At 40.9% G+C, this 27,672-nt stretch overlaps 1 protein-coding gene across 1 annotated transcript in view; it reads left to right on the top strand.

The window, feature by feature from the left end:
* Nucleotides 1-27,401, top strand: part of GALNT12 (polypeptide N-acetylgalactosaminyltransferase 12) — an 80,534-nt gene extending 53,133 nt beyond the window's left edge. Inside the window, exons 6-10 of the mRNA XM_063451897.1 lie at nucleotides 1,402-1,578; nucleotides 6,156-6,287; nucleotides 18,982-19,095; nucleotides 24,008-24,163; nucleotides 26,326-27,401. Coding sequence (XP_063307967.1) covers nucleotides 1,402-1,578; nucleotides 6,156-6,287; nucleotides 18,982-19,095; nucleotides 24,008-24,163; nucleotides 26,326-26,463 — 717 coding nt within the window. The 3' untranslated portion in view covers nucleotides 26,464-27,401. The remainder of the gene's footprint in view (nucleotides 1-1,401; nucleotides 1,579-6,155; nucleotides 6,288-18,981; nucleotides 19,096-24,007; nucleotides 24,164-26,325) is intronic.
* The last annotated feature ends 271 nt before the right edge of the window (nucleotides 27,402-27,672 follow it).

Genomic DNA, 27,672 nt, shown 5'->3' with positions numbered 1-27,672 from the left:
ACACATACACAGACCGTCATGCAGAGTCTGTATGTCTCTGTGTGACTGTCTGTGTATGTATTCAAAAGGAATAAATGCAGGCAACACTCCAATAGTAAGGATGGCATATTTATTGATAGGTGAACCACCCGAAAGAAAGTGCAACGTTTTGTCTCAGCAGAGCATTATTGCACGATTAAGGCTCTGCTGAGCTGAAACGTCACACTTTCTATGGGGTGGTTCACCTACCAATAAATATACCATCCTTACTATTGGAGTGTTGCCTGCGTTTATTCCTTTTGAAGACTTTACTGGTGGATCCAGTGATGTCCGCCTGACACGGAGCATCCACCACCTTGGATGGCCGGAGCATTTACATGGTATCAGTGTGCAGGGTTCTTTGTTTGTCTGTGTATGTATGTCTCTGTATGCCTTGTCTGTATGTCTCTTTATGACGGTCTGCGGGGCCAAATGGGGTAAGACATTCAAGTTAGTTTTTTTGCATTTTTTTTTTCACACACAAACAAATATTAACACTAACTTTGGCCAGTGTTTGTGACCAAGTGGCTACTAAAATAGACTGGGCATACCCCATTTGCATTACCTTGGGTTGTCTACTATTGCATATGGTATGCCATCATGGGGGTAATTCTCATTCCTGGGCTACTATACAGTCTCAAAGGCAACGTAACCAATCTGGCGAATCTCAATGTGAAAAAACTGAAAAATGTAACATGCTAGATTTGACCCTGTAAATTCCCAAAACACCATAAAACCTGTACATAGGGGGTACAAATATGTCTATTTTCTTGCAGTAAAAGCTAACAGTATTATGACATTCACAGTGACATTCACAGTTAAAATGGCATATTACTAAACAAATTACAGTTCTTATTTTCTCCCATGTTTAAATATTTTATTCATATTAAATTATGTTTCATAGCGAAATATTTGATGTTAAATGAAAGCCCTGTTTTCCCTGAATAAAATTATATATAATAAGTGTGGGTGCACTTAATGTGAAAGAGGTGAATTACGGTTGAACAGACATATAGTCAAAATCCAGGTTGTGTTTACGTTTTGTTTTGATCACAACCTGTACATTTGGCTCAGTCATTAAGGTGTTAAATAAACAGAAAAAGTAATATAAGTCTTGGTTGTCAGTATAGGATCCTGACATTAGCTAATGTTTTGGTACAGGGATTGTTCCCTCTAACTACTGGAAACAAAACGGATTGCTGCTGGGCGCTTGATCTGTTAAAAAAATATAATCTCCTCTGTCTTGTAAGCAGATCTCAAGTAATTAACTGTGGTTGAAGCTTTAAACCTTCTTGTTATATTTTAGTAGTTCATGTTTCATTTTATATTGTTTAACTTTTCCATTTTTCTGCTTTCTACATCTCATGATGTTTGGTCTGATAGATCTGGCAGTGTGGGGGCAGTCTTGAAGTCCACCCATGTTCACATGTGGGTCATGTCTTTCCTAAACAAGCCCCATATTCCCGTAGTAAAGCATTGGCAAACAGTGTTCGAGCAGCAGAAGTATGGATGGATGAATTTAAAGATCTCTACTACCACCGCAACCCACATGCCCGATTGGTAAGTCTTGCACTAAACAATGATCTGGATGTTACATTTAATTTGAAAGCACGTATTGTATATATGACACTTTTCAGAATCTCAGTGTATAATGAGTGGTTCACTTATGTTCAGTTTGGCGGCCTACATACAAGTATCTGTCTGCCCCAGGTTAGTGGGAGTGACACTCCTGAGCGGCAGCTGTCACCATTTTAATTCATCTCAATCCCAAGCTGAATCATTGATGGCAGCTGAAATATGTACTGTCAGGGATTTTAGCTCCTACTAACCTCTTGCTCCACTGGTACATGCATGCCTACATACATACATGCATGCATGCATAAATAAATAAATAAGGGGCTGATTTATAGAAGTATGTTTGGAGAGGGTTTATTAATGCAGTGATGATACAGTACTAGATCATGTTAACATGGCTACGAAGGTTGTAGATGCTATAAAAGTTTTGGCACCCCTGGTCTTAACCCCTTACTCCCCAGGGGTTTATGATGACACCATCCCACTATTTCAGCGATTGGGGAGAAGGCTTAGATTAAGAACCCCTTAACACTTGTGTTTGGGAGAGGAAAAGGGCAAAATGCTTCAGTTTTTACTCTGTTTATATCACGGAGTATCCTATATGTTTATTTTGCATGTTAACCACATTGATATTTTGGGGAGCTGCTGTTATGCTTTCAAAAGGTTTGTGTGCAAAGTGTGTTTTGGTTGCAACTTTATTAAGCAATAAGTCTAAACTTGATGTCTAGGTTGAAAGTTGCCACCCTGCTAATGCAGAATTCTCCCTTGAACTCAACTAAATATACAGATTTTAGTACTGTGATTGGCACAGCACTGTTGAAACCCTTTCTCCAAAATAAGTCTTATGTAATTTAGTGCTTCTCATGGAGTATTCACAAGGGGGTGAAAAAAACTTGTTTTGAGAACACACTGGAAAACGGTATTTATTGCAGTTTCACTTGACTCAATGCATCCCTATGAGCGGTGTTAATTTAGTTTTAGCCATATTTTAGTCATTTGAATTATTTTTGTATATTTTTAGACTACTAAATCTCCAGTAGATTTTAGTCCATGCGGTTCAGTTAAAGCCTCTGTCTGTCTCTTTTACCTCTTTTCCAGCCCCTCTGTATCTTTGAGCCCCCCACCATCCCCTTTTGGTGTCTCTTTCCCAACTCCCGTTCTGTCTCTTTTACTCCTTCCCCAGCCCCTCTGTGTCTCTTTGTGTCCCTCCGCCCCTCTAGGTGTTTCCGCCCCCAAGCCCATGTCTGTCTCTTTTGACCCCTCAACTCTCTGTCTATTTGCTTCCTCCCCCAGCCCCTCTGTGGCTCTTTGACCACCCCCCTCCCCCAGAGCCTCTCTGTGTCTCTTTCTCTTCACAGCCCCATTTGTGCATCTCTTCCCCCCCTTTTTCTTCCCCAGCCCCTCTATTTAACTTTGTGTGCCCCAGCCCCTCCACGCATCTCATCTCCCCCAACCCCCTCATGTGTCTTATTCCCCTAGTCCCCTCATATGTCTCATTTTGACAGCCCCCTCGTGTGTCTCATTCTCCCAATCCCTCATGTGTCTCATTTTCCCAGTCCCCCCCATGTGTCTCATTTTCCCAGTCCCCCCCATGTGTCTCATTTTCCCAGCCACCTCATGTGTCTCATTTTCCCAGCCCTCCCCATGTGTCTCATTTTCCCAGCCACCTCATGTGTCTCATTTTCCCAGCCACCTCATGTGTCTCATTCTCCCAGCCACCTCATGTGTCTCATTCTCCCAGCCACCTCATGTGTCTCATTCTCCCAGCCACCTCATGTGTCTTATTCTCCCAGCCACCTCATGTGTCTCATTCTCCCAGCCACCTCATGTGTCTCATTCTCCCAGCCACCTCATGTGTCTCATGCTCCCAGCCACCTCATGTGTCTCATGCTCCCAGCCACCTCATGTGTCTCATGCTCCCAGCCACCTCATGTGTCTCATTCTCCCAGCCACCTCATGTGTCTCATTCTCCCAGCCACCTCATGTGTCTCATTCTCCCAGCCACCTCATGTGTCTCATTCTCCCAGCCACCTCATGTGTCTCATTCTCCCAGCCACCTCATGTGTCTAATTTTCTTCTTCTCCCTCCCCCGTTTGTCTGACCCGCCAGTGTTAATTTTGGTGGCAAATTTCAATATATTTAACAAATGAGATAAAAAAATTAGCTTGATCTAAACATACACTCCACGTGTGGTTAACCCTAGAACTAAGAAATCCAAAGGTTGGTGTGTACTATTGGTGAGTATTAACAATAGAAACAACTTCCTTAAATTGTGCACCCTAATTAGTGATGGACTGAAAGCTGCAGGGTTGCTCACCTAGATGCATCTCACCTAAATCATGTTTTTAAGGATGGATGAAAGGTGTAAAGTTAAACTCTTCATTAAGTCCCCCTGGTGTCAGGATCTGAAATTTGTAAATCCATTTTGATTCCTTTCTCAAAAGTTGCAATTTTTAGGCAACCCTAATTTTGCAACTTTAATTCAACTTTAAATGTTTTTCCTTTTTATAATTTTTCTCCTTTTTCTTATAACTAATTTATTTAATTTGTTTTTGTGTGGAATATGCACTATTCATTCAAGGGTTAATGTGTAATTTTTAACTATTAGAATAAAAGTTAAGTTTTATATTGTGTAACATTGTTATAAGAACCCTATAGCCCAGTGGTTCCCAAACTTTTTAGGTTCAAGGCGCCCTTAATATTTCAATATTTTCCAAGGTGCCCTAGGTCATAAAAAAATCTAGGTTGTATAAATATACTGGGCCCCGTTCAGCAGAAATGTTTCCCTGTCAAGGGCGAATCCAGAACCTAATTTTGATTATTTAAAGAAACAATCCAGGCACAATAACCACTACAGCACTATGTAGTGATTATAGTGCTAGGAGTGCTGTGGTGTCCTCCCAGGCTAGGTAGTCAAACTATTTAAGAACAGTTTGACAACTTACCTGGGGTCTGCCAGGATAGGGACTGTAGAAGGGGATAGGCACAGTAGTGTGTTTGTGTGAGGGGTTCAATGTATGTTTGTGTGAGGGGTGCAATGTTTGTGGGGTTACGTTTGTGTGTGAGTGGTGTAGTGTGTGTACGGGGGTGCATTGAATTTGTAAAAGGATGTAGTGTTTGTGGGGTTCATTGTGTGTGTGTTTGAAGGGTCCAGTGTGTGCGTGAGGGATACTGTGTGTTCGTAGGGGGTACAGTGTGTGGGGGGGCAGTTTGTGTGTGATGGGTAAAGTGTGTGGAGGGGGCAGTGTGTGTGTGAGGGGAACAGTGCGTGTGTGTGTGTGTATCAGGGTAGTGTGTGTGTGTATCAGGGCAGTGTGCGTGAGGGGTACAGTGTATGTGTGTGTGTATGGGGGGGGGGGGCAGTGTGTGCATTGAGCAGCAGTGTGTGTGTATAATATAAAAAACATTTTTCATATCACCCCTCCCTTCTTACCTTTGCCTGGGAGGGGGGGGGGCAGTACTAATCCCCAGTGGTCCAGTGGAGAAGCCCTGGTGGTCCCAGTGGTGAAAGTGTACTCTAGCAGCTCCTGAGGCAGAGATTTGGAGCGTTGCCAAGGTAACAGCAGCAACGCTCCGAGCATGCGAGAGGAGAACCCGGGGGAGCTGCAAGTTAGAGCTTCCCTGGCTCATCTCACCCTCCCCTGCCTGCTGCCAGCATTACAGTGCTAGCGGGCCGGAGAGGGAGATCTCTGATCTCCCCTCCGGTCTTGCAGAGCTGGCAGAGGAGAGTGAGGCACGGTTCCTGGTGCTATGATCTTATGATCTTAGCACCAGGGAAATATTTTGCGGCGCCCTAATAGTACACTCCAACTTTTCTTTGTGTGTGAAATTTCAATATAGTTTTAGTCATAGTCTTTTGACTAAAAAGCCATTTTAGTTTTAGTCGTATTTTAGTAATCTGAATTGTTTTAGTTTTAGTCTACTTTTAGTCGGCTAAATCTGCCGAAAATTTTTATTTGATTAAATGAACACTGCCTATGAAGAGATGCTGATTCACATAGCGTGTTAACTTACCACGCATGTGCGCCAGCCTAAGATCAGGATTGATGATCTCAGAGAATAGTGCATCATGGGAAGAAAGATGAGTACTTTAAAAAAAAATTTTTTTAAAAAAATTGATTTCATTTGTGTATGTGTGTGTCAGTCATTAGGGATGCTATATTGTCCCTTTTGGCCTATTAAAGATAGTATGTATTTTCCAAATAATATTAACTGGATTAATTATAGTAAAATTAAAGATTTAAACTGTGAACCATAATGCTGATATAACGGTCAAAACATTTTTCTGGATTGTAGGTATTATCCAAAATTACACATTATGGCAACATTTTATATTCAAAATGTTAAAATATCAAAAATATATTGTATATAAAAACATTTCATTATATCAAAAACATCACAACATTACAAAAGTTTTATATTTTTCTTTATATTAAATAATTGTAAAACTTTATCTAAAAATATTAAATCAAGGCCTATATTTATCAGTAACTATTATATTGACCAAACCTATTATATTGTTGGTAGCCTATCTTACTAGAGATCATCTGCTCCCATTGTAGGAGCCCTATGGAGATGTAACGGAGAGAAGACAACTTCGAGACAATCTGAAATGTAAAGATTTTAAATGGTTCCTGGAGAACATTTACCCAGAAATTCATGTTCCTGAGGATGTTCCAGGCCAATTTGGAATGGTAGGTTGATATACTATTGTTAATATCTTTCAGGTTTTTTTTTTTTTAACTGTTTATTTAAAACAGAAGTAAAGCATTACTGTGAGTCTGTGATTTAGATTTTATTTACATGATTTAGATTTACATTTAGATTCGGCCTGTCACATAACCAGTCCACATCAAAATAAATAAAACCTAACCTTCTGTGCTTTTTATTTTTTAAAGAGAATTATACTGTACATGAAGGTAAAAACTCACTTGGTCCACCCAAACAAGTAATGTTGTGGTGGAGGTGGGTGATTTACTTATCCCTCATTCTAATTAGTCTGTTGCATGTTGGTGCGCAATGCTACATGATGGCTACAGACAGCTCTGCACTAGATTGACAAAATTGTTGTAATTGAGAAGAGAGGAAGTGACCTTCTGATAGAAAGGGGATAAATCAATGTATCAAAGTATGAAGAGGGGATGATATCTAATTTTAGATAGTGAGAGAGAAGAAGTGGAATTGGTAGTGGAGGAAGAGGGACATCTAATGGGCAAATAGGAAAATGACTCTTATCAAGTCAGCAGTCCCTTCTTGAAGATAGTTTGGATGTTTTGATGGAAAAGCGGTTACCACCTTACATGGGATAGGTGAGTGGTGTGTGAATGGGCTGCAAGGAAGCAATTACTAGTTGGTTATGTGTGAAAACAGCTTGTGTGTGTGAGCTGGTTATGTATGGGGAGCAGTGATTAGAGTGTGAGATCATTCTTGTAGAACAGTTGTAAAAGGGAGGTAAGAGGCTCAAGGGAAAGCAGTTAGGAGTCCCATAACCTAAATTAGCCTGAGGGCCATGGTCATTGCTGGTCCTCTCCATTTCCATTATTTAATTTTATTTTCCATGATTAATTTATATTTTTTTAACGTTTTTCACATACATAGTTGGATATACAAAATTTGTTACATTGGTCATTTTTGTCAGTTTCTCCAACCACACATAAACAAGCTTCCACAGTTAGAACATTAAAAAATATTTAGCAATCTAAAGATTGTCAGGATTTAATCTTAATTTATGGTCCATGTATACATTAATAAGACATGGTCAGTGCAACCGGTTGTGTCTCCCCCTCACCCTGTACCATAAGTCTTAAAAAATAATAATTAGACTTTGAATCCATCATGATATGAACTTATCCAAGGTTCCCATATTTTTATGTATGTTCCATATCTTTGAAAAGCCGATAAGTAGCCTTTTTCCATCGTAATCAAATGTATTTGATTCAAGAACATTGTCAGAGGGATTTCTTGTTTTTTTCCTCCACATTCTAGATATAACTACCTTCATGGTCATCTGAAAAATCTGAATAGTCAAAAATGTACTATGTTTGTTGATATTATCTAGATTTAAGTGTAATATGGCTTTTACTGGGGATGGCGAGATTTTTATCTTTAAAATATCTGAAATTATTTGAAAAGCTTTGATCCGTGTATTGTAGACTAAACTACAGAATCACCAGATATGTTTAGAAGTTCCTTCACGTAAACCACGTCTCCAACATAATGAGAATCAATTTTATGCAATCTAGTGTGTTTTCAAAGATTTTTTTTTGAAGGTGTGGAGACTGGGTGAAAGTCTAATGGAGAAGGGAAGGGAGTTCCACAGAAAAGGAGCAGCCCTGAAGAAGTCTTGGAGGCGAGCATCTGACAGAGGATAGGCATAGGTCTTCGGCAGAGCACAGGGGCCTCAACGGGACTTATTTGTGTATTAGGGAGGATAGGTAGGTTGGAGCAGCATTATGTAGGGACTTGTAAGCAAGCACCAGAATCTTAAATTGAGCCCTATATCTAACTGGAAGCCAATGTAGGGACTGACAGAGGGGGAGGGGTGGGAAGTGCGGGCGGACCGGAAAATGAGCCTCATTTTTGCATTCATTAAAGACCACTGAGAAGGAGATTGCAGTAACCAAGGCGATAAAGAAAAACGGCACGGACCAGCACCTTAGCTGCGTCTGGTGTTAAATAAGGGCGAATGCAAACTATGTTTTTGAGATGGAAGCGGCAGGATTTGGCGATCGACTGGACATGAGGGGTGAAGGAGAGGTCGGAGTCAAAGACAACACCTTGGCAGCGAGCCTGCAAGGTAGCGGTGATGGTGGTGCCGAGGACTTGGAGGGAGGGAGACACGGGAGAAGCAACACTTCCGGTAGGAAAGACCAGAAGTTCTGCTTTAGACAGGTTGCGTTTAAAGAAGTAAGCAGCCATCCAGTAGGAAATCGCGGAGAGACACGAGTCAAGATGGGTGGAGAGAGATCAGGAGAGGATAGGCAGATTTGCATGTCATCTGCATATAAATGATAATGGAAGCCAACGGAGCTGATGAGTTTACCAAGGGAAGCAGTATAGATAGAGAACAGTAGGGGACCAAGGACAGAACCTTGGGGAACGCCATCAGAGATGGGTGGGGAGAAGAGGCAGAGTCAGAGAAAGAAACACTGAAAAAGCGTTGGGAGAGGTAGGAGGAGCACCAGGAGAGTATCCCGTAGACCGAGATTACGGAGAATGAAAAAGAAGCTGTTGATGATCAACAGTGCCAAAGGTAGCAGAAAGATCAAGGAGAATAAGGATAGAGTAATGACCGTGAGATTTAGCAATGATTTAATCGTTGGATACTTTGGTCACAGCTGTTTCAACAGAGTGACAAGCGCGGAATCCAGACTGAAGTGGGTCAAGCAGAGAGTTGGATTCGAGGAAGTCTGTCAATCTTGCATACACAACTCTCTCAAGGATCTTGGAGGCAAATGGCAGTAGTGATATAGGGTGTAGCTGGATGAGGAGTTGGGGTCAAGGATGGGCTTTTTCAGAATCAGTGTTTTGGTTGCATGCTTGAAGGGTGAGGGAAAGGTGCCGGAGCAAAGGGAGAGATTGGAAATTTTAGTGAGAGGGAGACAGTGTGCAAGAGATATGAGGGAATAGGATCGAGGGAACAGGTGGTGGGGCAGTAGGACCAGAGCAGAGCAGAAACCTCTTCAGTTGTAGTAGGCGCGAATAGCATAGAACAGCGGAGGGAGTGGGGTTGGGTGATGTATTGGAAGGGGAGGGAGCGAGGTTAGAGATCTCTTCCCTGATTGTAGAAATCTTCTCAGTGAAGTGAGTTGCAAAGTTTGAGGCGGACAGGGTGGTAGGAGGAGGAGGAGCAACAGGGCGAAGGAGAGCATTAAAAGTGTTAAATAGTTGTTTGGGTTCGCGGGAGAGTGTGGTTATGAGGGTATTAAAGTAATTTACTTTTGCAGAGGAAAGAGCCAAAGTGTCAGAGCGCAGCATAAATTTATAGTGGTGGAAGTAAAGGTTCAGAGTGAGACTTTCTCCAACAGCGTTCAGCAGTTGTTGAACATTTTTGATGATATCGGGTCAGCTCTGTGTGCCAGGGTTGTAATTGGGAACACTTGATACGTTTAAATGTAGGAGGTGCCATGATGTCTAGTTCAGAGGAGTGAGTGTAGTTGTAAAATGAGATTGCAGAGTTAGGGCAAGTGAGATTTCAGATGGGTAAAAGGAGGGTTTGGTGGAGAAATGCTGGAGATCAAGGCAGTGAAAGTTTCTGCGAGATTGGAGAGTTGAGGGTGGTGAAATTTGGTTATGGAGTATGCTAATGTCAAAGGTCAGCAGATGGTGGTCAGATAAAGGAAATTGAACAGTGGAGAGATTGTTGAAGATGAGGTCAAGAGTATTTCCTGCTTTATGAGTTGATGAAATAGACTACTGTGTGAGGCCGAAGGATGAGGTTACAGAGAGCAGACAGGAGGCATCAGGGCAGTTGAGGTTGTTGATTGGCATGTTAAAGTCCCCAAGTATGAGGGAAGGAGTGCTAGAGGAGAGAAAGTGGCGTAGCCAGGAAGAAAAGTTTTCAATGAATAGCCTAGGATGACCGGGGGGGATTGAGGGGAGAGGTCGATGGCAATTCTTAAAGGTGTGGGCTTAAATTTGTGGATAGTGTGAACTTCAAATAAATTAAAGGATAGGGCAGTAGCAGGGAGGATATGTTGAAAAGAACATTGAGGGGAGAGAAGGATGCCTACACTGCCGTCTTTGTAGTTGAGTCTGGGAGTGTGGGAGAATTGTAGTCCACCGAAATATAAAGAAGCTTTCAACTGAGAACTGTTCTGGTTTTCAACAAGAAACTTTTTAACTCAGACTGTGGAAGACAGAGATGATAGGGTCAAAAAGACCTGCAGTAAAGTTATGGAATGGAGATGCACAGTGGAGGTGAGAATTGGTGAAGGACGACATTTGAGTATGTCCAAAAAAATAAGGGAAGGGGGGTGCAGAAATAAAAGAGAAAGTCTTAAGAGATAAGTAGATAGGAGAATAACACTTTAAGTTAACAAGCCATCAATGTTGAGTGGGGCTGGGAACAACTAGCTTTACCATGCAGGGCAAGAAAAATTAAAATATATATGCATAAATGAACAAGTACACATACACATACACAACTGTAAATACATATATATCTGATATGATCACCCTATTGATTTTAATTCCTTTACATTTACTCACTGTATCACCAAAGGATATGATCATATCCAAACTAGAAAAAGATTGATGTCTGTGAAGAATAGGTAAATTCCTTTCCATGGGGATTTAATGTTCTCCAAATGTCTTATAATGTAAAATTCCTAATAGATTATTGTAAAGATCTAGCTAAGCCTCTTATTTTTGGGTCTATTCTTTTGTCTTTATCTTTCTCCACATCTGTAACACAGTTAAAATCACCTACAAGTAGTATGAATGTACCCTTAATTCTGTCAAACAATTTACTCATTATAGTACTGAAGAAATGGCCCTCTCATATGGCGTATAAATATTAAGAAATTAAAAAATGCATAGGCTTGAAAAGATTCATTAAATAGGGTCAGATTTTTTTTTCTGTATCCACTTTTTCTGAAATACCCCATATTTTCAGTTTTTTTCGTCTTGCTCTATCTTCTGCATCTGTGAGTTGAGCTTCTAGTGTATTCATTTTCCCTCCATATCGTTATATCTATTTCTCTGTTCGTTCATTTAAAATTGGAGTAATTCAACTTTATGTTAACTTTCTTTAATTCTTTTGTTCATTTTAGTCATTTCCTGTTTTAAATCGCCAATATGGATTGTAAGTTCTTCTTTAATTTGATTTAGTTGAATGTCTAAACATGGTTTAATATAATCTTGCGATGCGAAATGTATTTCTGGTGATTTTGGACTTGTAGTTTTTGAACTGTGTTTTTCAGGTTCATTAATATCATTATCTTTAGTATTGGAGATATTTTGTTCCGCCATTATTAGTCTAGGTTTGGGGTCCGTTGATTTGGGAGAGGGAAAAAATTTAGATAGTCTTCTTTTACTTTTAAGAGGGTTCTCCTCTTTTTTTTTTTTTTTTCTTCTTTTTGATATTGATCTGTTTTCGTCAGCTTTTTTGTTCATCATATTGTCATTCACTTCAAACTCTTCTATCCTCGTTCCTCTTTAAATCTGGGGGAGAATTTTGCTCCTTTGAAATCCAAAAATACAATATAATTTCTCACCAGAATCACTTTCCCTTCTGAGTATTAACAATTTTTTTTTTAAAGTTATAGTTTCTCAGCAATTTTAGTTGTATTTTGTAAGTTGTAAGAAAAGATAAAGTTGTCTGTAGCTTTTCAACTATATAAGGATTTATAACTCCCTTAATATTTCTTCGGCATGAGGATTCTATAGTTTATAGAGACTCTTTAAGTTATCTTTAGCTAATTTGCAATCAAACATTAAGCTTGAGAAAATAGTATGTTTCTAAATGCAGGAGTTATGCTGGATATTATTTAACACTTAATTTGTCCACATATCATCCATTTCATTTGTGTATGTGTGTGTCAGTCATTAGGAATGCATGTTTGTATTCCTAATGCTATATTGTCCCTTTTGACCTATTAAAGATAGTATGTATTTCCCAAATAATATTAATAAATGGATTAGGGTAAGATTAAAGATGTAAGCTGTAAGCCATAATGCTGATATAACAGTCAAAACATTTTGTTTTCTGGCTTGTAGGTATTATCCAAAATAAACACATTATGGCAAAATTTTTGAATAAACTTTTAAAATATTTTTTTTTCAAAAAGATATTCAGACAAAATGATCCAAATCCTGTCACTGTGCAATTTAGGCTAATTCAGTAGAATTAAGCTAATGTTTCAGCACAGTGACAGAGGATTTGGATCATTTTGTCTGAACCAAATGTGTTGCTGCCTATGTACATCCACTCCCACACTTCCCTTTTCTCCAGCACACAGACGGGTGCTGTGTGGTATTGTTTATGTTATCCCCAACGAATAAATCTCAGTGGATCAGTGGACATAATATAATTAAAGTAGTGCAGAATTCAGTAACTAATGTCGTCTTTTTAAATAAGAGATATTTTATTTTAAATGGTAAGCTGGTGCAGAAAATTCACAATTATTTGATGTTCCATAACACCCACTATTCACAGCTGTTTCCTTTCTGTAGAATAGAGGGAATTCTATTAAGCAAGTTGATGGCCTACACATGCATTGACGTGTATGCCAAGTACTAAATATCCAGCACTTACCCCCTGTTTATAAAAATAGTGTTCCATTTGTCTGGAGGAAGGTAAGACCTTACCCTAGAGCAGTGATGGCGAACCTTTTTGAGCCCGAGTGCCCAAACCGCAATACATGCCAACTTTTTTTCCTTAAAGTGCCAACACGGCAATTAAACCTGAATACAGAGGTTTAAGTTTAGAAAAAACAACTCTTACAGTTGTCCAAACTAATTAACAACTTTTGTTTTAAAAGAACAACACCGCAACAGAGAGTTCAATGATACAAATTTTAAATAATGATATAAATAGATAAAAATAAGCTTATATTTGTTAGTATCTCCAACAAATGTAATATATACACACACACAGACTGCTGAAGACACACAAACACACTGTCTGCTGAAGACACACAAACACACTGTCTGCTGAAGACACACAAACACACTGTCTGCTGAAGACACACAAACACACTGTCTGCTGAAGACACACAAACACACTGTCTGCTGAAGACACACACACACACACTGTCTGCTGAAGACACACACACACACTGTCTGCTGAAGACACACACACACACTGTCTGCTGAAGACACACACACACTGTCTGCTGAAGACACACACACACACACTGTCTGCTGAAGACACACACACACACACACTGTCTGCTGAAGACACACACACACACACACACTGCTGAAGACACACACACACACTGCTGAAGACACACACACACACTGTCTGCTGAAGAGACACACACACACACACACACTGTCTTCTGAAGACACACACACACACACACACACTGTCTGCTGAAGACACACACACATACTGCATTTATGGGTGCAGTGTATGTGTTTGTGTGTGTGGGGTGCCGTGTGTGTGTCTGTGGGGTGCCGTATGTGTGTCTGAGGGGTGCCTTGTGTGTGTGTGTGTGAGGGGTACTGTGCTGTGTGGGGAGGTAGGGGTACTGTGTGGGGAGGTAGGGGTGCTGTGCTGTGTGGGGAGGTAGGGGTGCTGTGCTGTGTGGGGAGGTAGGGGTGCTGTGTGGGGAGGTAGGGGTGCTGTGCTGTGGGGAGGTAGGGGTGCTGTGTGTGTTAGGGGGTAGGGGTGCTGTGTGTGTGTGTGTGGTTGCGAGGGTAGGAGTGCTGTGTGTCCTGGGGTAGGCCCAAGGCCTGCAGTAGAGCCATTGTGTCCCGGAGGTCTCGGATCTGGTGGGAGTCCGACCCATGTTGGACCGTGAGCGTGCGGGAGGGTCGCAAGCGGTAGCCGACATTTTGCTGTTGGAGCAGAGAGTTGAGTGGTCTGAGTGATCTTTTGCCAATCTAATGTGTCGCTCGACAGGTCTTTGAAGAAAGTCAGCGCCATGCTTTCTAATTGGAGGGGAGTTTTACTGCAGTTTTGTCATGCCTGTTGCGGAAGGTGACTATAATGTCCCAGGAGGCCGTGGTTGGCACTTTGGAAAGTTTGGGGACTCTGAAGAGGTCGTTGGGGTTGATAGCTTTGGCCTGCTTGGGTGGTAGTAAAACCGTTAATAAGCGTCTGCTTACGTGCAGCAATTCAGCCCCTGGAATTGCCTCTGGCACCCCTCTGTCATGTATTCATCTGCACATAAAAATGTGATTAATGGCATTTACTGTCCTGACAGGAAAAGTTGTGCCGAGCAACATTACCGTCTTGACAGTAAAAGTTGTACCAAGCAGCAATCATGCACATGAAAACCTGGTACTTTTGGGTTCAAAGGCCGGTCATGGTCAATCAAATCCACAGGAGGATTTGTGCTGAGCAGCAATCATGCACACCTGGTAATTGCCTTTGGGGTCAAAGGTCGGTTACAGCCAATCGGATCCACAGGAGGGGTATTTAAACCCAATTTTCCTTTTGCTCATTGCCCTGTCGTGGTTTCATGCCTATGGTTATCCGAGAGTGCGTTCCTGATCTTGATTTTCTGGTATTTGACTCTGGCTTTGTTTTGACTTCCCTGATATCTGGTATCCTTGGCTTTTGGCTTTCCCTCATATTTGTGTCTGATTCTGTGCCCCTGACCTCGGCAAGTATTTTGACTATTATTGGAGACGTTATGTCCGGCCATTCTAAGGTTATCCTTAGTCCTAGGTGTGACACAGTACTGCGTGCTGGATCAACTTGTAATCCTGACACCCTCTAACCTTTAGATTGTTTCGCCTTCTGGCATCCTCTTGATCCGCAAAGCGGTTCTCATGCTTCCGCTGCTGCAGGTCGCGTATGGCCTGTTGGAGCTTGCCTATGTCTCGAGTGTTTGTTATGGACTTGTCCTCCAGTGTGTGTATTTGGCCTGTCAGGCCCAGTAGGTTGTTTCAGAGTGCTGTGACATCTGTTAGGATGTTCTTCTGGAGTTCCACCAGTAGTGTCTTCAAGACCGCTGTGGTCACCGGTGCGGAGTCCAGGCTTGCCTTGTTTGGCTGCGTCTGCGGCGCTGGAGCAGGAGCTAGTATGTACTCGTCCTCTGCGTCTCTGTAAAATTTGTCAGGGAAGCTGGAGCAGCCGCCATGAAGTGCCGCCATATTGGGCCTGCTAGCGCCGCGTGCTTGTCTTCACATGTTCCTGATCGTCAGCCACAAGGTAGGTTTCTCCGGGTTCATCTTCTTGGTTTTGCATCCCATATTGCTTGGGGTGTCCAAGGGGGTCCCCTCTGTGACGTGGAGGTGCAATTATCAGGTATTTTCCGTTGATTTCTTCGTTTGTAGCTCGGAGCCTCAAGTCAGTGCGTCCGCATGCTTCAGTGATCAGGCTCCGCCCCCCCAGAAACAAATGTGATTTAACTCCTATATGTCAGAGAATTGAGCAGGGGCATGATATATACTCTTAACAGTGCTTCATTAACTATAGTTGTTTTGATGCCTGTACTATACATTTAAATGTATTTTTTTTATTACTATTATACAGCCTTCTTTCTTAGATCATAATTATAAATGTAAAGACTCACATATGGCTTCACATTGATCCTTAGTAATACACAAAAGGCATAACTAGTTGGAGATTCGATAACTTGTAAAATGTCATCATGGATCCGTAAAATAGCATATGCAGCTTCTGCTGCTGCGTGAAATAATGGAAATTAAAAAATGAACCTCACAAGAAGAAAAATATTTCAACATAACTTTGGCTGGAAGAGAACTGGGGGAAGAACTGGATCGATGACGCAAATGCATTTTGTGTCTTACAGACATTTAATTAGTTTCATTTCTTTCAATTTTTATGTAATGAATATTACTAAATATATTTTTTTAATGATTTTTTTCTTATTCTCGATGCATTTGTCTAGTGCAGTGGTAGTCAACCTTTTTTTACCTACCGCCCACTAATGCATCTTTTTGGTTGAAAAAATTTCCTTACCGCCCAACAGTTTTCGCGCAAATGCGGAATATTTTTAGAAAGGAGGGTGTTTTACAAAAAATAAATGTACGTACATTTATCTTTTTATTTCTACTTAATGCAGGTTTATAAGGTTTTTAACTTTATAAAGTTTAATGAGAAAACAATAAAGTAAATTGAAATTACCTTTACTAGTGATTAATGAGATCCTTGAGGTTGATGCTGCGAGACTAAATATTTGATATCTGGTTCGATTTTTGTAAGGAACAAACGAAGGTCTCTTTCAGTGATATTCAGACGACTTCTCTGTTTGCGCATAATATGATTTCTCATTTGTGCATCAGCTCATCTCCTCTCCCTCCTCAATTCCCCTCCCCACCTTTTTTTCCCCCTTTTTTCTATTTTTTAACCTTCCTTGTAGCAATGCCCTGTAGGAAGGCTGAGCTAGGTAGCCCACTTACTATATAGTCCACTATAACGTACAGACACACGTACAGACACACATACAGACACACACAGAGATACACGACACATACATACACACACACACACACGACACACACACGACACATACACACACACACACACGACACATACACACACACACACACGACACATACATACACACACACACACGACACATACAGACACACACACACGACACATACAGACACACACAAATACAGACACATAGATACACACACACAAATACAGACACATAGATACAGACACATAGATACACACACACACAACACATACAGACACACACACCTACATACACCACATACAGACACACACACACACCTACATACACACACACACACACACGACACACACGACACATACAGGAACACAGACAGACACACATACACACAAGACACATACAGACACACACAAGACACACATACCAACAGACAGTCACACAAGACACACATATATACAGACAGTCACACAAGACACACAAGACATACATACAAAGACACACACATTATATTTAAGTCACCCTCCTGTTTCCTACCTTTTAGATTCAGGAGGGTGACTTTCCCTGGGGTCCAGTGGTGGCTCAGGTGGATGGGAGTCAGAGTTCCCACTCTGACTCCCTGGTCTTCCTCCCGCGCGGCTCTCAGTGTTAGCTGGGAGGAGTGACGTGCAGTCACTTCCTCCCAGCTCTGCGATGTCATCACAGGGGGCCCGGTCAGCGCTGGGCGCTTTAACAGCGCGACCGGGCCCCCTCACAATCCACATCCATCGGGTGGCCCTGACAGCATGGGCCACCGATGGACCTCTCCATATGCGGCCCCGGCGGTTTGCCGCGTGGACCGGGGCCGCAAATTGTCACGGCGGTACCCAGTCGCAGGGGTACCGCCGGCTCGCACGCGCCCGCCTGTCCGCCCGGTCGTCAGGTCGTCAAAACCTGGAAATCCCTACCGCCCACCTGAAATCCTAAAAAGCCCACTAGTGGGCGGTAGGGACCAGGTTGACGACCCATGGTCTAGTGAATAACAAGTGTTTATAAAACAGTCATGGAAGCAAACACAAAAAATAAACTGTGTATTGACTAAAAGATCAGTCTTTCTATCTCCCATGCATTTTTTTTTCTTCTTTTCAAATATTTTTCTTAATACATTTTTTAATAATAATAACAAAAGAAAATGTTGCACTACAATCAAACAGGGGGATATAAATGTTGATGTTTACATCCATTGATATGTCATATAATATTGCAAGTCAAAATGAACATGCCAATAATAGTAAAAAATATTTTAGAAAGCGATGATTATCTTTGAGGTTGTTTGATATTCATTTTTTTTAATACATTAATATAAAGTTAAAAGAAATTAAAACAAATACATTTTTGTTACCAGAAAGTTAAATTCTTACAGGATTTACGGTTTGTTTACAACCACTGTGTTTTTATTCAACATATTAACTTGGATGACACGATTATGTAATGATGGAACAATCTATTGTTGTTTTATTTCTATTTTTTACAAATTTGATTTAAAAAATTATTTATAGTGGTGCAAATAATATTCCTAAATCCATTTCACCTTATAGGGCTAAAAACTGTTAGATGTCCAGTGAATTATTGTTCAAGCTAACGGTGTAAACATGGCAATATAGAGTTATTAGGTACCCCTCCCCCCCCCCCCCTTCAACCACTTACCTTAATCCAGTGCCTGGCTCCCACAGCGCTGGTGACCTCTCCTCCCCCTGCCGACGTCAGCTCCAAATGCGCATGTGCGCGCTCGCATTCAGACCATCCATAGGAAAGCATTACACAGTGGTCCTTTTAAGGATGAAAGAGTTGAGAATAGTGTTGATATCCTTGAATTGTGCCTGATCTGTTCCCTAAGGCTCGCAATAGCTGCTGTGTACGTCCAAGTAATGTAGTTATAGCTGCACATGTTGCTCGAACTACAGGTATTTGCACCTCTTTCAATAAGTAATTTGAGTTGTCTGACCCATGGAGCCGTTACCCAAAGTGAAATCTAATGCAGCATGTGTTGATAATATTTATGTAAAATGATAGCGATAAAATGTTTTTTGAGTTAGTTTGCAGGAATTATATCTTTAACTTACTGCTTTCATGTTGCACTGCCCCACATTTTAGTAGGAAATGGTGGTCTACATAAGTAGTATACTGCAGTTTTAAACAACAGTATATGTATTCTTTATGCATTAACCCCTTAAGGACCAAACTTCTGGAATAAAAGGGAATCATGACATGTCACACGTGTCATGTGTCCTTAAACATGTTTAACATGTTTGTCACCACAAAATATATTAACAATCCTGTTTTACAGCTGAAGAACAAAGGGATGATCAATTACTGCTTTGACTATAATCCTCCAAATGAACATGATGTCACAGGACAGAAGGTCATTTTATATCCTTGTCATGGAATGGGTCAAAATCAGGTAATACATTTCCTCTTTATATGAGCACAGGACTTGAATGTCAATTTATAAGTTCAAAACAGTATTATTCATGGTCAACAAACCAGTTTACTTGAATCGTATGGAATTTTTTATCTTTGCCCATGTAGTATTATTATGGGATAGTTAGATGTTTTGTGTCAGGACATCTCCCACTTAAACCACATGATATTGAAATTAAGCATTTAAAATGTATTAGAGTGTTTTGTATTATGAATAAACAGATTGATAAACTATACATTAACAAGACTTTATTTACATGGTTCAGTTTATTGGGATGGTTCAAAAAGGACAGTGATCCATATATATAGAGAGAGCAAATAATACAGAACATAACATATAAATCACATTGTATAAATGATACAACATAGGACCAAAACTAAACAAATTACATATTTAAACTGGTAGCAAGTCCATAGGAAAGCTGTACTCTCAATTAAAAACAGAACAAAACACTGTTGCTTATGTACATATGTTTAGTGTTCTGAGAAGTGGTTTAAAATCCTAAAGCTGGGGTAGTCACCATGGAAACAATCAGGCATATCTCATTGGTAAGGCAACCCCTTTTCCTTATTTGCACCAATTTTCAGAACAGCACTTTTTGTACATAATCCCTTCAGGGCTAAGTCCAAATGGCCCCATACAGAATGGGGGAAAAGACATTTAGTGCAATACAGGGCTATTCGGACTGGACAATAATAAACTGGTTAAACATTTTTATAAAGTGCTCTGAAGTTCTTATTACCCTCAGAGCCAGGATTTTTTTTTTTTTTAAATTCTTTATTTTTCATTTGCAAGGTGTAACAAGTCGGCTGGACAAGCCATGATCGCTAGAACAAGCGTGGTAAAACAAACAGTATATATCAATGACATGGCCTATGTTTGAACTGCAATTTTATATTTATTTATCAAGTATCCTGCTTACCTATCTGTAATGTGTATATGTAGTTCGTGGTGTGTGGGCTGGGTACATGTTACTGTAGGTGTGCTTGGTGTGCCGCTGATGCCAATCTGCGCTGCCTTGTTGTGGTAGTTCAGCTTGCTGCGTGTCTAGTGCGGACAGTGGTATTAAAAATAGTGTTATGTGCTTCGCATGGAGCTGAAAACTCGTGTCTCATGACACCCAGGGGAGGGGCAGAGCCAGGATTTTAAGGCTCTGAATAAGGTGAGCAATATACCTCCATGAGTTTTATAAAAGTACTACACATTGGTTGCCTCTTCTTTTCACTGAGAGTGTTTTGATTAGACCGCAGGAGTTGTGAGATGCTGCCCTTAAAGCATGGGAACGCTATTTACTGAGCCAATTCATATAGGCTTTGGTACATGCAGGGCCGGCGCTCCCTATAGGTAAACTAGGCGGCCGCCCAGGGCGCTGCTTAAGAGGTGGCGCCGGCCCTCGCTCTGTTTGTGCTGCGGCCACCCCTCCTTATAAATTATATTATTTTAAGTATGCCGCCGGCCATTTTACCGGGCATTTGGAATCACTTACATTGTTGCTCACTAGCGCCCGGTAGGACACAGGTCCGGCGGCATCCACCACAAACCACTCAGCCAGGCCCCCTCTCCCAGACATGCAATGCAGCAGCGCGCGGGCGCTTTAATTCCTCACTCCTGCCCCTTCCCTTGTACGTGGGGAGAAGTGGGCTGGAGCATAACAGGAAATGTGCAGAGAAAGGACGTGATGGGCAGCCAGGCACAGGCAATGAACAGCAATGAAGGTAAGGTATGTCAGAGAATGTGTGTTAGACTGCTTCAGTCAGTATGCTTATGTATGTCAGTCTGCATGGGTCAGTGTGTCTGTCTGTATGGGTCATTGTGTGTCTGCATGGGTTGATGTGTGTGCCTCCATGGGTCAGTGGGTCTATATGTGTGTCTGCATGGCTCAGCGTGTGTATATCAGTCTGTGTGTGTCAATTTGCATGGTCAGTGTGTGTCTACTTGAGTCATCATGTATGTTAGTCTGCATGATTGGGTGAAGCAAATGGGGCGGCAAATTTGTTTTCGCTTAAGGCGCCAAAAATGCTTACACCGGCCCTGGGTACATGTGAGTGGTCTGACTTCTTTCTACGTATGTTTTGTATGCACATAGCTACCATTTGCACTATATATTACTCAGCTTTTATTTTGGGGTTTGAGATATACTTCTACAGGTTCCTTGACTTATACCATTTTACATATTTTCTTGTACATGCTGTGTGGGAGGGAGGGTTTTTTCCACAATAATGTTTTGTTTGAGCTGCTGTTTTGATTGTTCACACTAAGTGCTTTTGATCTTTACACACTCCCTCCATTTGGAGTTTTACTATTAAAATCTGGACATTGTTCACAGTATATAACAATGTCCAGATTTGGCATTGCAGGCTCTGAATTTCTGCAGAATTAAAGCTGCCGGGCTACTAGAATTCAGGCCCGAATTCTTAAAATTATGCCTCGGGTTTTGGTGGGCGTGGCCTACGACGAACCTGAGCGGACGTCTTTTCACGGAGCTCCGTTCCGACCCAGAGAAAAACAACCGAAAATACCACAAAATCGCGGAACTCCAACCAGAGAGAAAGACACCCCCGAAGCAGAGAGAATGGGGAAGAAAAATAAGAGACTCCAAGGTCCGACCAAGCCCCAGCAGCCAGACATCAGACTGGCCTTTGAGAGGCCCGCGACCTCACAGAGACCCAAGATGGCGCCGGAGGCCCGCGGCACACCCGAGGCATCTGAAACCTCCCAGGAGGAGGAAGACTCAATGCCCTCTCCTCGATCCTACACCACAGAGTCTGAGGAAGACGAAGCACCTGCCACAAAAGGAGATATTAAAAGGCTCCTGAGACATACAAGACCTTACCTCACAGGTCAAACACATTAGACGCACAATTACCACGATGGAGGTCAGACACAAGCGACGTAACTTACGCCAAGGAGGCATCCCAGAAGAGGTCGGTGACATACAGCTCCTACCCTATACTCACTCCCTCCTGACAGCCATGGGAATAACTGACACACATAATCTACCTCTGATCACCTCGGCGTTTAGGGTAAGGAAGTCTGCTACAGCGCCCACCGCAGCACCCAGAGATGTCATTGTGCTGGCCTGGGATATCTCCGTGAGATCCGCCGTAATGTCCAAGTCCAGAGAAATGGGAACAATATTACTCGAAGGCCACAGGGTAGCCATATACCCAGACACACCATTCTCCGTACTTGTGGTGAAAAGACAACTAGCACCTATAGCCAGGTCACTAAGAGACGCCAATATCAAGTATCGCTGGGGCATAGAGGGATCCCTCCTCACAGAAGTGGGGGGAGAGAGATACGAACTCACCTCAGAGGATGACCTGGAGACCTTCCTACAAAAGGCCGGCCTGAAGCGCATGCCGCAGCAAAAGTCATCACCTCCTACCAAGAATCAAAGACAACAGGAGAGGACCGCCGAAATCCGGCAAAATGCACCGCCCAGCAGCACCGTAAAGAGGCTGACTCCACTTTCCAAGGCTGCTAACTCTAGACTCAACAAGTAGCGGAGACCACACTGAGTCTGAAGGAGCACGAAGAATCTCTACAGGACGCAAAGACTCAATAGTCCACGGGACTTAGCCACCGAGCTTCACCATGAAGACAACTAAGAAAGACCAATACAGGGCCATAGATCCATATTGTTAGATCCGTTGCCAATACTATACCCATTATGACAGCACTATGTACACATTGTATACTTAAACGAATATAATAGAACAGATGTATATGTTATTCTAAACCGAATAAAAAATACAAATTGAAAAAAATTATGCCTCGGATTTTAAAAATCATAGCTATTTGCTAATGCTGCCAATGGGCCTAGCAAATAGTTAAAAAAAAATAAGCACATAAGGGACCATTCTCCACCACTCCCCCCAAAAATAAGGCCCAACCAGAATACAGGTTCCCTAGCCACCCATCCGCAACAAAAAAAAGTTAATTTCTACCATCTCACTCTAATAATAGTAATACATCTAATACCTGTAAATTTACCTCCATAAGTCTTTTCTTCAGCCCCACAAATGTCCAGGAAAAAAACCATAATAAACCGACGTTACTATTAAAATACAAAAAAACTGACGAACAAATAAAACTAGGCAAGTCTTGTCTCTCATGAGTCTGTTTAGTAGATATGCCTCTACACACAGCATGATGAGTGGGGGCATAAGGAAGGTGTAAAACCTCCTTTATACGAATATGTATGTATACACATTTTTTTTTATTATTTAACACATTTTAATGTGGCTACAAATGTAATGTCTCATGTCTCATTTTAATGTGGCTGCACATGTTTGCAATTGTCTCATTTATTGTTAAATCTCCCCTTTTTATAATATTGTAAATTGTTGCAGAATAAATTGGCGCTATATAAATACCAATAATATTGATTATCCTAAGCCCTGCTTTATACTACAAATCATATCTCAGGTTTGTTAGGTGCTCAAGAGAGCTTTCTACCTATAATTGCATCCTAATATCTACTGAAACAAGTTATGTATATTTTAGTGTCTGTTCCCTTGTGGTATTTTTTGCCACTTGTTACCCTTATTTTATTGCTGACCTTGCCATTACCTACATATTACCTAGGTAGATTGATCAGCAATCTATAGTCAATATGATGCTAATGTTTTGGCATAGCTTCTTATGTACCTTGCCTACTCTAGATCTCATGTGTTTACGTTCCTTCTTTGGCTAATCATATTAATTAGTCCTTGATGCTAGTATTTGTCATTAACAAAGTTTTTTTATTTTCCCATCATTGCATTATCCTACAATTCCAGTGATATTCTCATTTCAGATGATTTTCAGGCTAGCAATATATAATATATGATATTAGGCTCTGCCTTTTCTTACATTTTAAATAAACATTTACTGTCTTGTTTTTCAGTTCTTTGAATACACGTCATATAATGAAATACGCTACAACACCCGACAGCCTGAAGGCTGTGTCACAGCAGATGCAAATACAGACCATCTAACAATGTATTTATGTCGGGAAAATGGTCAAAAAGTTCCTGAAAATCAGGAGTTTATTTTCAGAAAGGTACAATTTTTTTCCCCCACATCTAAAATGAATATCATGTTATCGTGAACAGTTAAAACTAGGCTTAAAGGGACACTATAGTCACGTGAACAACTTTAGCTTAATGAAGCAGTTTTGGTGTATAGAACATGCCCCTGCAGCCTCACTGCTCAATCCTCTGCCATTTAGGAGTTAAATCCCTTTGTTTATGAACCCTAGTCACACCTCCCTGCATGTGACTTACCCAGCCTTCCAAAAAACTTCCTGTAAAGAGAGCCCTATTTAGGCTTTCTTTATTGCAAGTTCTGTTTAATTAAGATTTTCTTATCCCCTGCTATGTTAATAGCTTGCTAGACCCTGCAAGAGCCTCCTGTATGTGATTAAAGTTCAATTTAGAGATTGATATACAATTATTTAAGGTAAATTACATCTGTTTGAAAGTGAAACCAGTTTTTTTTCATGCAGGCTCTGTCAATCATAGCCAGGGGAGGTGTGGCTAGGGCTGCATAAACAGAAACAAAGTGATTTAACTCCTAAATGACAGTGAATTGAGCAGTGAAATTGCAAGGGAATGATCTATACACTAACACTGCTTTATTTAGCTAAAGTAATTTAGGTGACTATAGTGTTCCTTTAAGTTAAAGACTTTTTTTTTTTTCTGTTTTTTTTTTTTTTTAGGTTTAAAGCGGTCATCCTTAGAATGATTACATTTGGGAATAATGAAAGAGTTTGTTTAGGTTTTAATAGGGGTTACGTTTATGGTCATGGAAAAGGTTGTTTAACACATGTGGAGGTTAAATGGTTGTTTGCAAAGTACTTACTCTATGTTTTCAGTCATGGCACCCTCCTATTATTTATTGTTGAGCTGTTATACAGTATATCAAGAGGTTCACTGATAGACATTAAAATACCAGTATAATGGTGTAATGTTTGGAAGTTGCAGATTTCCATAATTTCTCAAACATCATAAAATAAAACATAATAAAATGACAAACCTAGCAATGCCTTTCCCATTACTAGATATGAGTATAATATAGATGTCAGGGATGTGTAATTTATATTGTCTGATGCCCAGTACATGCAGTTCTGGGTGCCAGGCAGGCGATAGGACTGCTACAAAGAGGACAGTGTCTGGGGCATGGCATGTGAGCGTAATACTGTTAGTGCTTGCAGACCTCAGTAGACTTCAAATCCCTGCATTGCGCTCTCTGCTGAGTTCAAGCGCATTGCAGCCTCTAGCATGTACTCTGTGACTCAGTGAGTGCCGGAACTGCAAGGAGCAGAATTACCGAGGTCGTGGTCTGAGGCATGTGCTCCACGTTTTGAAGTCTGATTTGGCTTAAGGGTTTGTGAGAGTAGGAGATGCAGCACACACCACATACAACCTGCACGCACACACAACCAGTACACACTAGACATGCACAGCATGCAGCCATCACACCAGACACACAACCAGACCATAGAGCCTGCATACACACACAAACTTAGGAACAGCACACTGCCTCCTGTACTATATGCAAGCCTGTTCCCAGTAATTGCTTAAAGGACCACTATAGGCACCCAGACCACTTCATCTCAATGAAGTGGTCTGTGTGCCAGGTCCCTCTAGTTTTAACCCTACAGCTGAAAATATAGCAGTTAAAGAGAAACTGCTATGTTTCACTAAAGGTTAACCCAGCCTCTAGTGGCTGTCTCACTGACAGCCGCTAGAGGAGCTTCCACGATTCTCACTGTAAAAATCACAGTGAGAAGACGCTAGACGTCCATAGGAAAGCATTGAGTAATGCTTTCCTATGGGCAGTTAGAATGCACGCGCGGCTCTTGCCGTGCATGCGCATTCGGATCTGACGTTGGCAGGGGGAGGAGAGGTCACCAGCGCCGAGGGTTTTAACCCTTCAGCCCAGCGGGAGGGGGGTCCTGAGGGTGGGGAGGACATAAGGACCCTATAGTGCCAGGAAAACGAGCTTGTTTTCCTGGCAATATAGTGGTCCTTTAAGATAGTCAGACATCAGAATATATTTTTGTTTTTATAATTAATCACGTGTCTTGATTTTTTTTTTTTACTCTTACAAATGTGCTATTTTGTTCCCATTGAGACTGTGATCTAGAGAGCATTAAGAAAATGTAAGAGATGCAACCTACTTGGTTTGTGAACTAATTACAATATTTAAATTGCTTTCCAGGATGGTAGTTTATTCCATCAACTAACAGAGAGGTGTGTGCAAGCTGAGCGAAACTCCGAAAATGGAAACTCAGAACCTGTATTACGACCATGTTCCGACACAGACTACCAGAAATGGTTTTTCCAGGAGAGGAGCTGAGCTAAAAGGAGATAATCAGAAATTTAAACTAATCACTGGATGATTTTATTTTTTAAATTAAATATATTTTATTTTATGGTGTTGCTGGCAAACATTTTCCTTTTTATTGGAATAAATGTTGGGATCATTAAATTTGTTTATTTTCATGCTCACAACAGTACTATTTAAATAGATCAGGAGGTTGAAGGCTTTAACAAGTCATGTTTGTGTTCATAACAAGCTTCTAGTTAATTTAGAAAAATATCTAAACTCCTTTATATGGACCAGCTTCTAGGATTTTCTCCTCAGCCACTTTAGCACAGAACGTTTTTGTTCTGTTCACAAGATAAACCTGTGTCCCTGGTGTTATGTGCCTTTTAACTTGATTGAGTGGAGGTGGGATTTTTAAAGTTATTGACAACACACATGTCAGTAGGTATGCCATATTTAACAGTAGATCATGTAATATCATTGTGGTTGGAATGATGGTAATTTTATAATTTGCTGCATGAGTGTCAATACATATTGATTTATTTGGGGGTACAAAAAGAGAGGTCTGAAGCAAGTGAGGAACTTTTTGAACTTCGGGATATGAGAAACAATTGGCTTTCAATGTTAAAGCCCCTTGAGATAAGTGAGCAACCTGTAACGTCACTAGTTAACTGTAAATTGTTTCTTTTTATTCAAAATAACCAAACTCTAAGAAACGAAATCCACTTCTGAAAACACCATATGCTTGGGTAAATCAGTACCACAGTTTTAAGGCAAAGCTGTTTTTGTAGTTAGGTTTTATATGCCTTAAATTGTATTTACTCTTAGTTTGTTTATATACATATTTAAAAGAATATATGATCTAGAGTTGAATAAGTATTCTTTATAAGAAAGCAAACATTGAAAGATCCTACTGAGGACCCAGGTGTAGAAGTTCTGAATCTGTTGCAGGTATTTGTGTCATGAACTACAGGGCTCTATCCTGTCCAATTTGTATTTCTAAATTATATATTAAACAGTGCAGCGTGTAACTTTATAAGCAGATTCATCATGATGATGAAGATTGATTCAAAGCATCTTTTCTAACAATTTCCACTACATCTTACTTTTTTCTCAAATTCCCATTGAAAGTGGTGATGCATATTTTGTCTATTTATATACACTGTCACCACCAAGTATACATGTAAACCATATTTTTTTGTATAAAATACTATTTAAAGGGGGGCGGGGCTTGACCAG

This window comes from Pelobates fuscus, chromosome 4, assembly GCF_036172605.1.
Source record: "Pelobates fuscus isolate aPelFus1 chromosome 4, aPelFus1.pri, whole genome shotgun sequence".
Classification (NCBI taxonomy): domain Eukaryota; kingdom Metazoa; phylum Chordata; class Amphibia; order Anura; family Pelobatidae; genus Pelobates; species Pelobates fuscus.
This window is presented reverse-complemented; position numbering and strand designations above follow the sequence as displayed.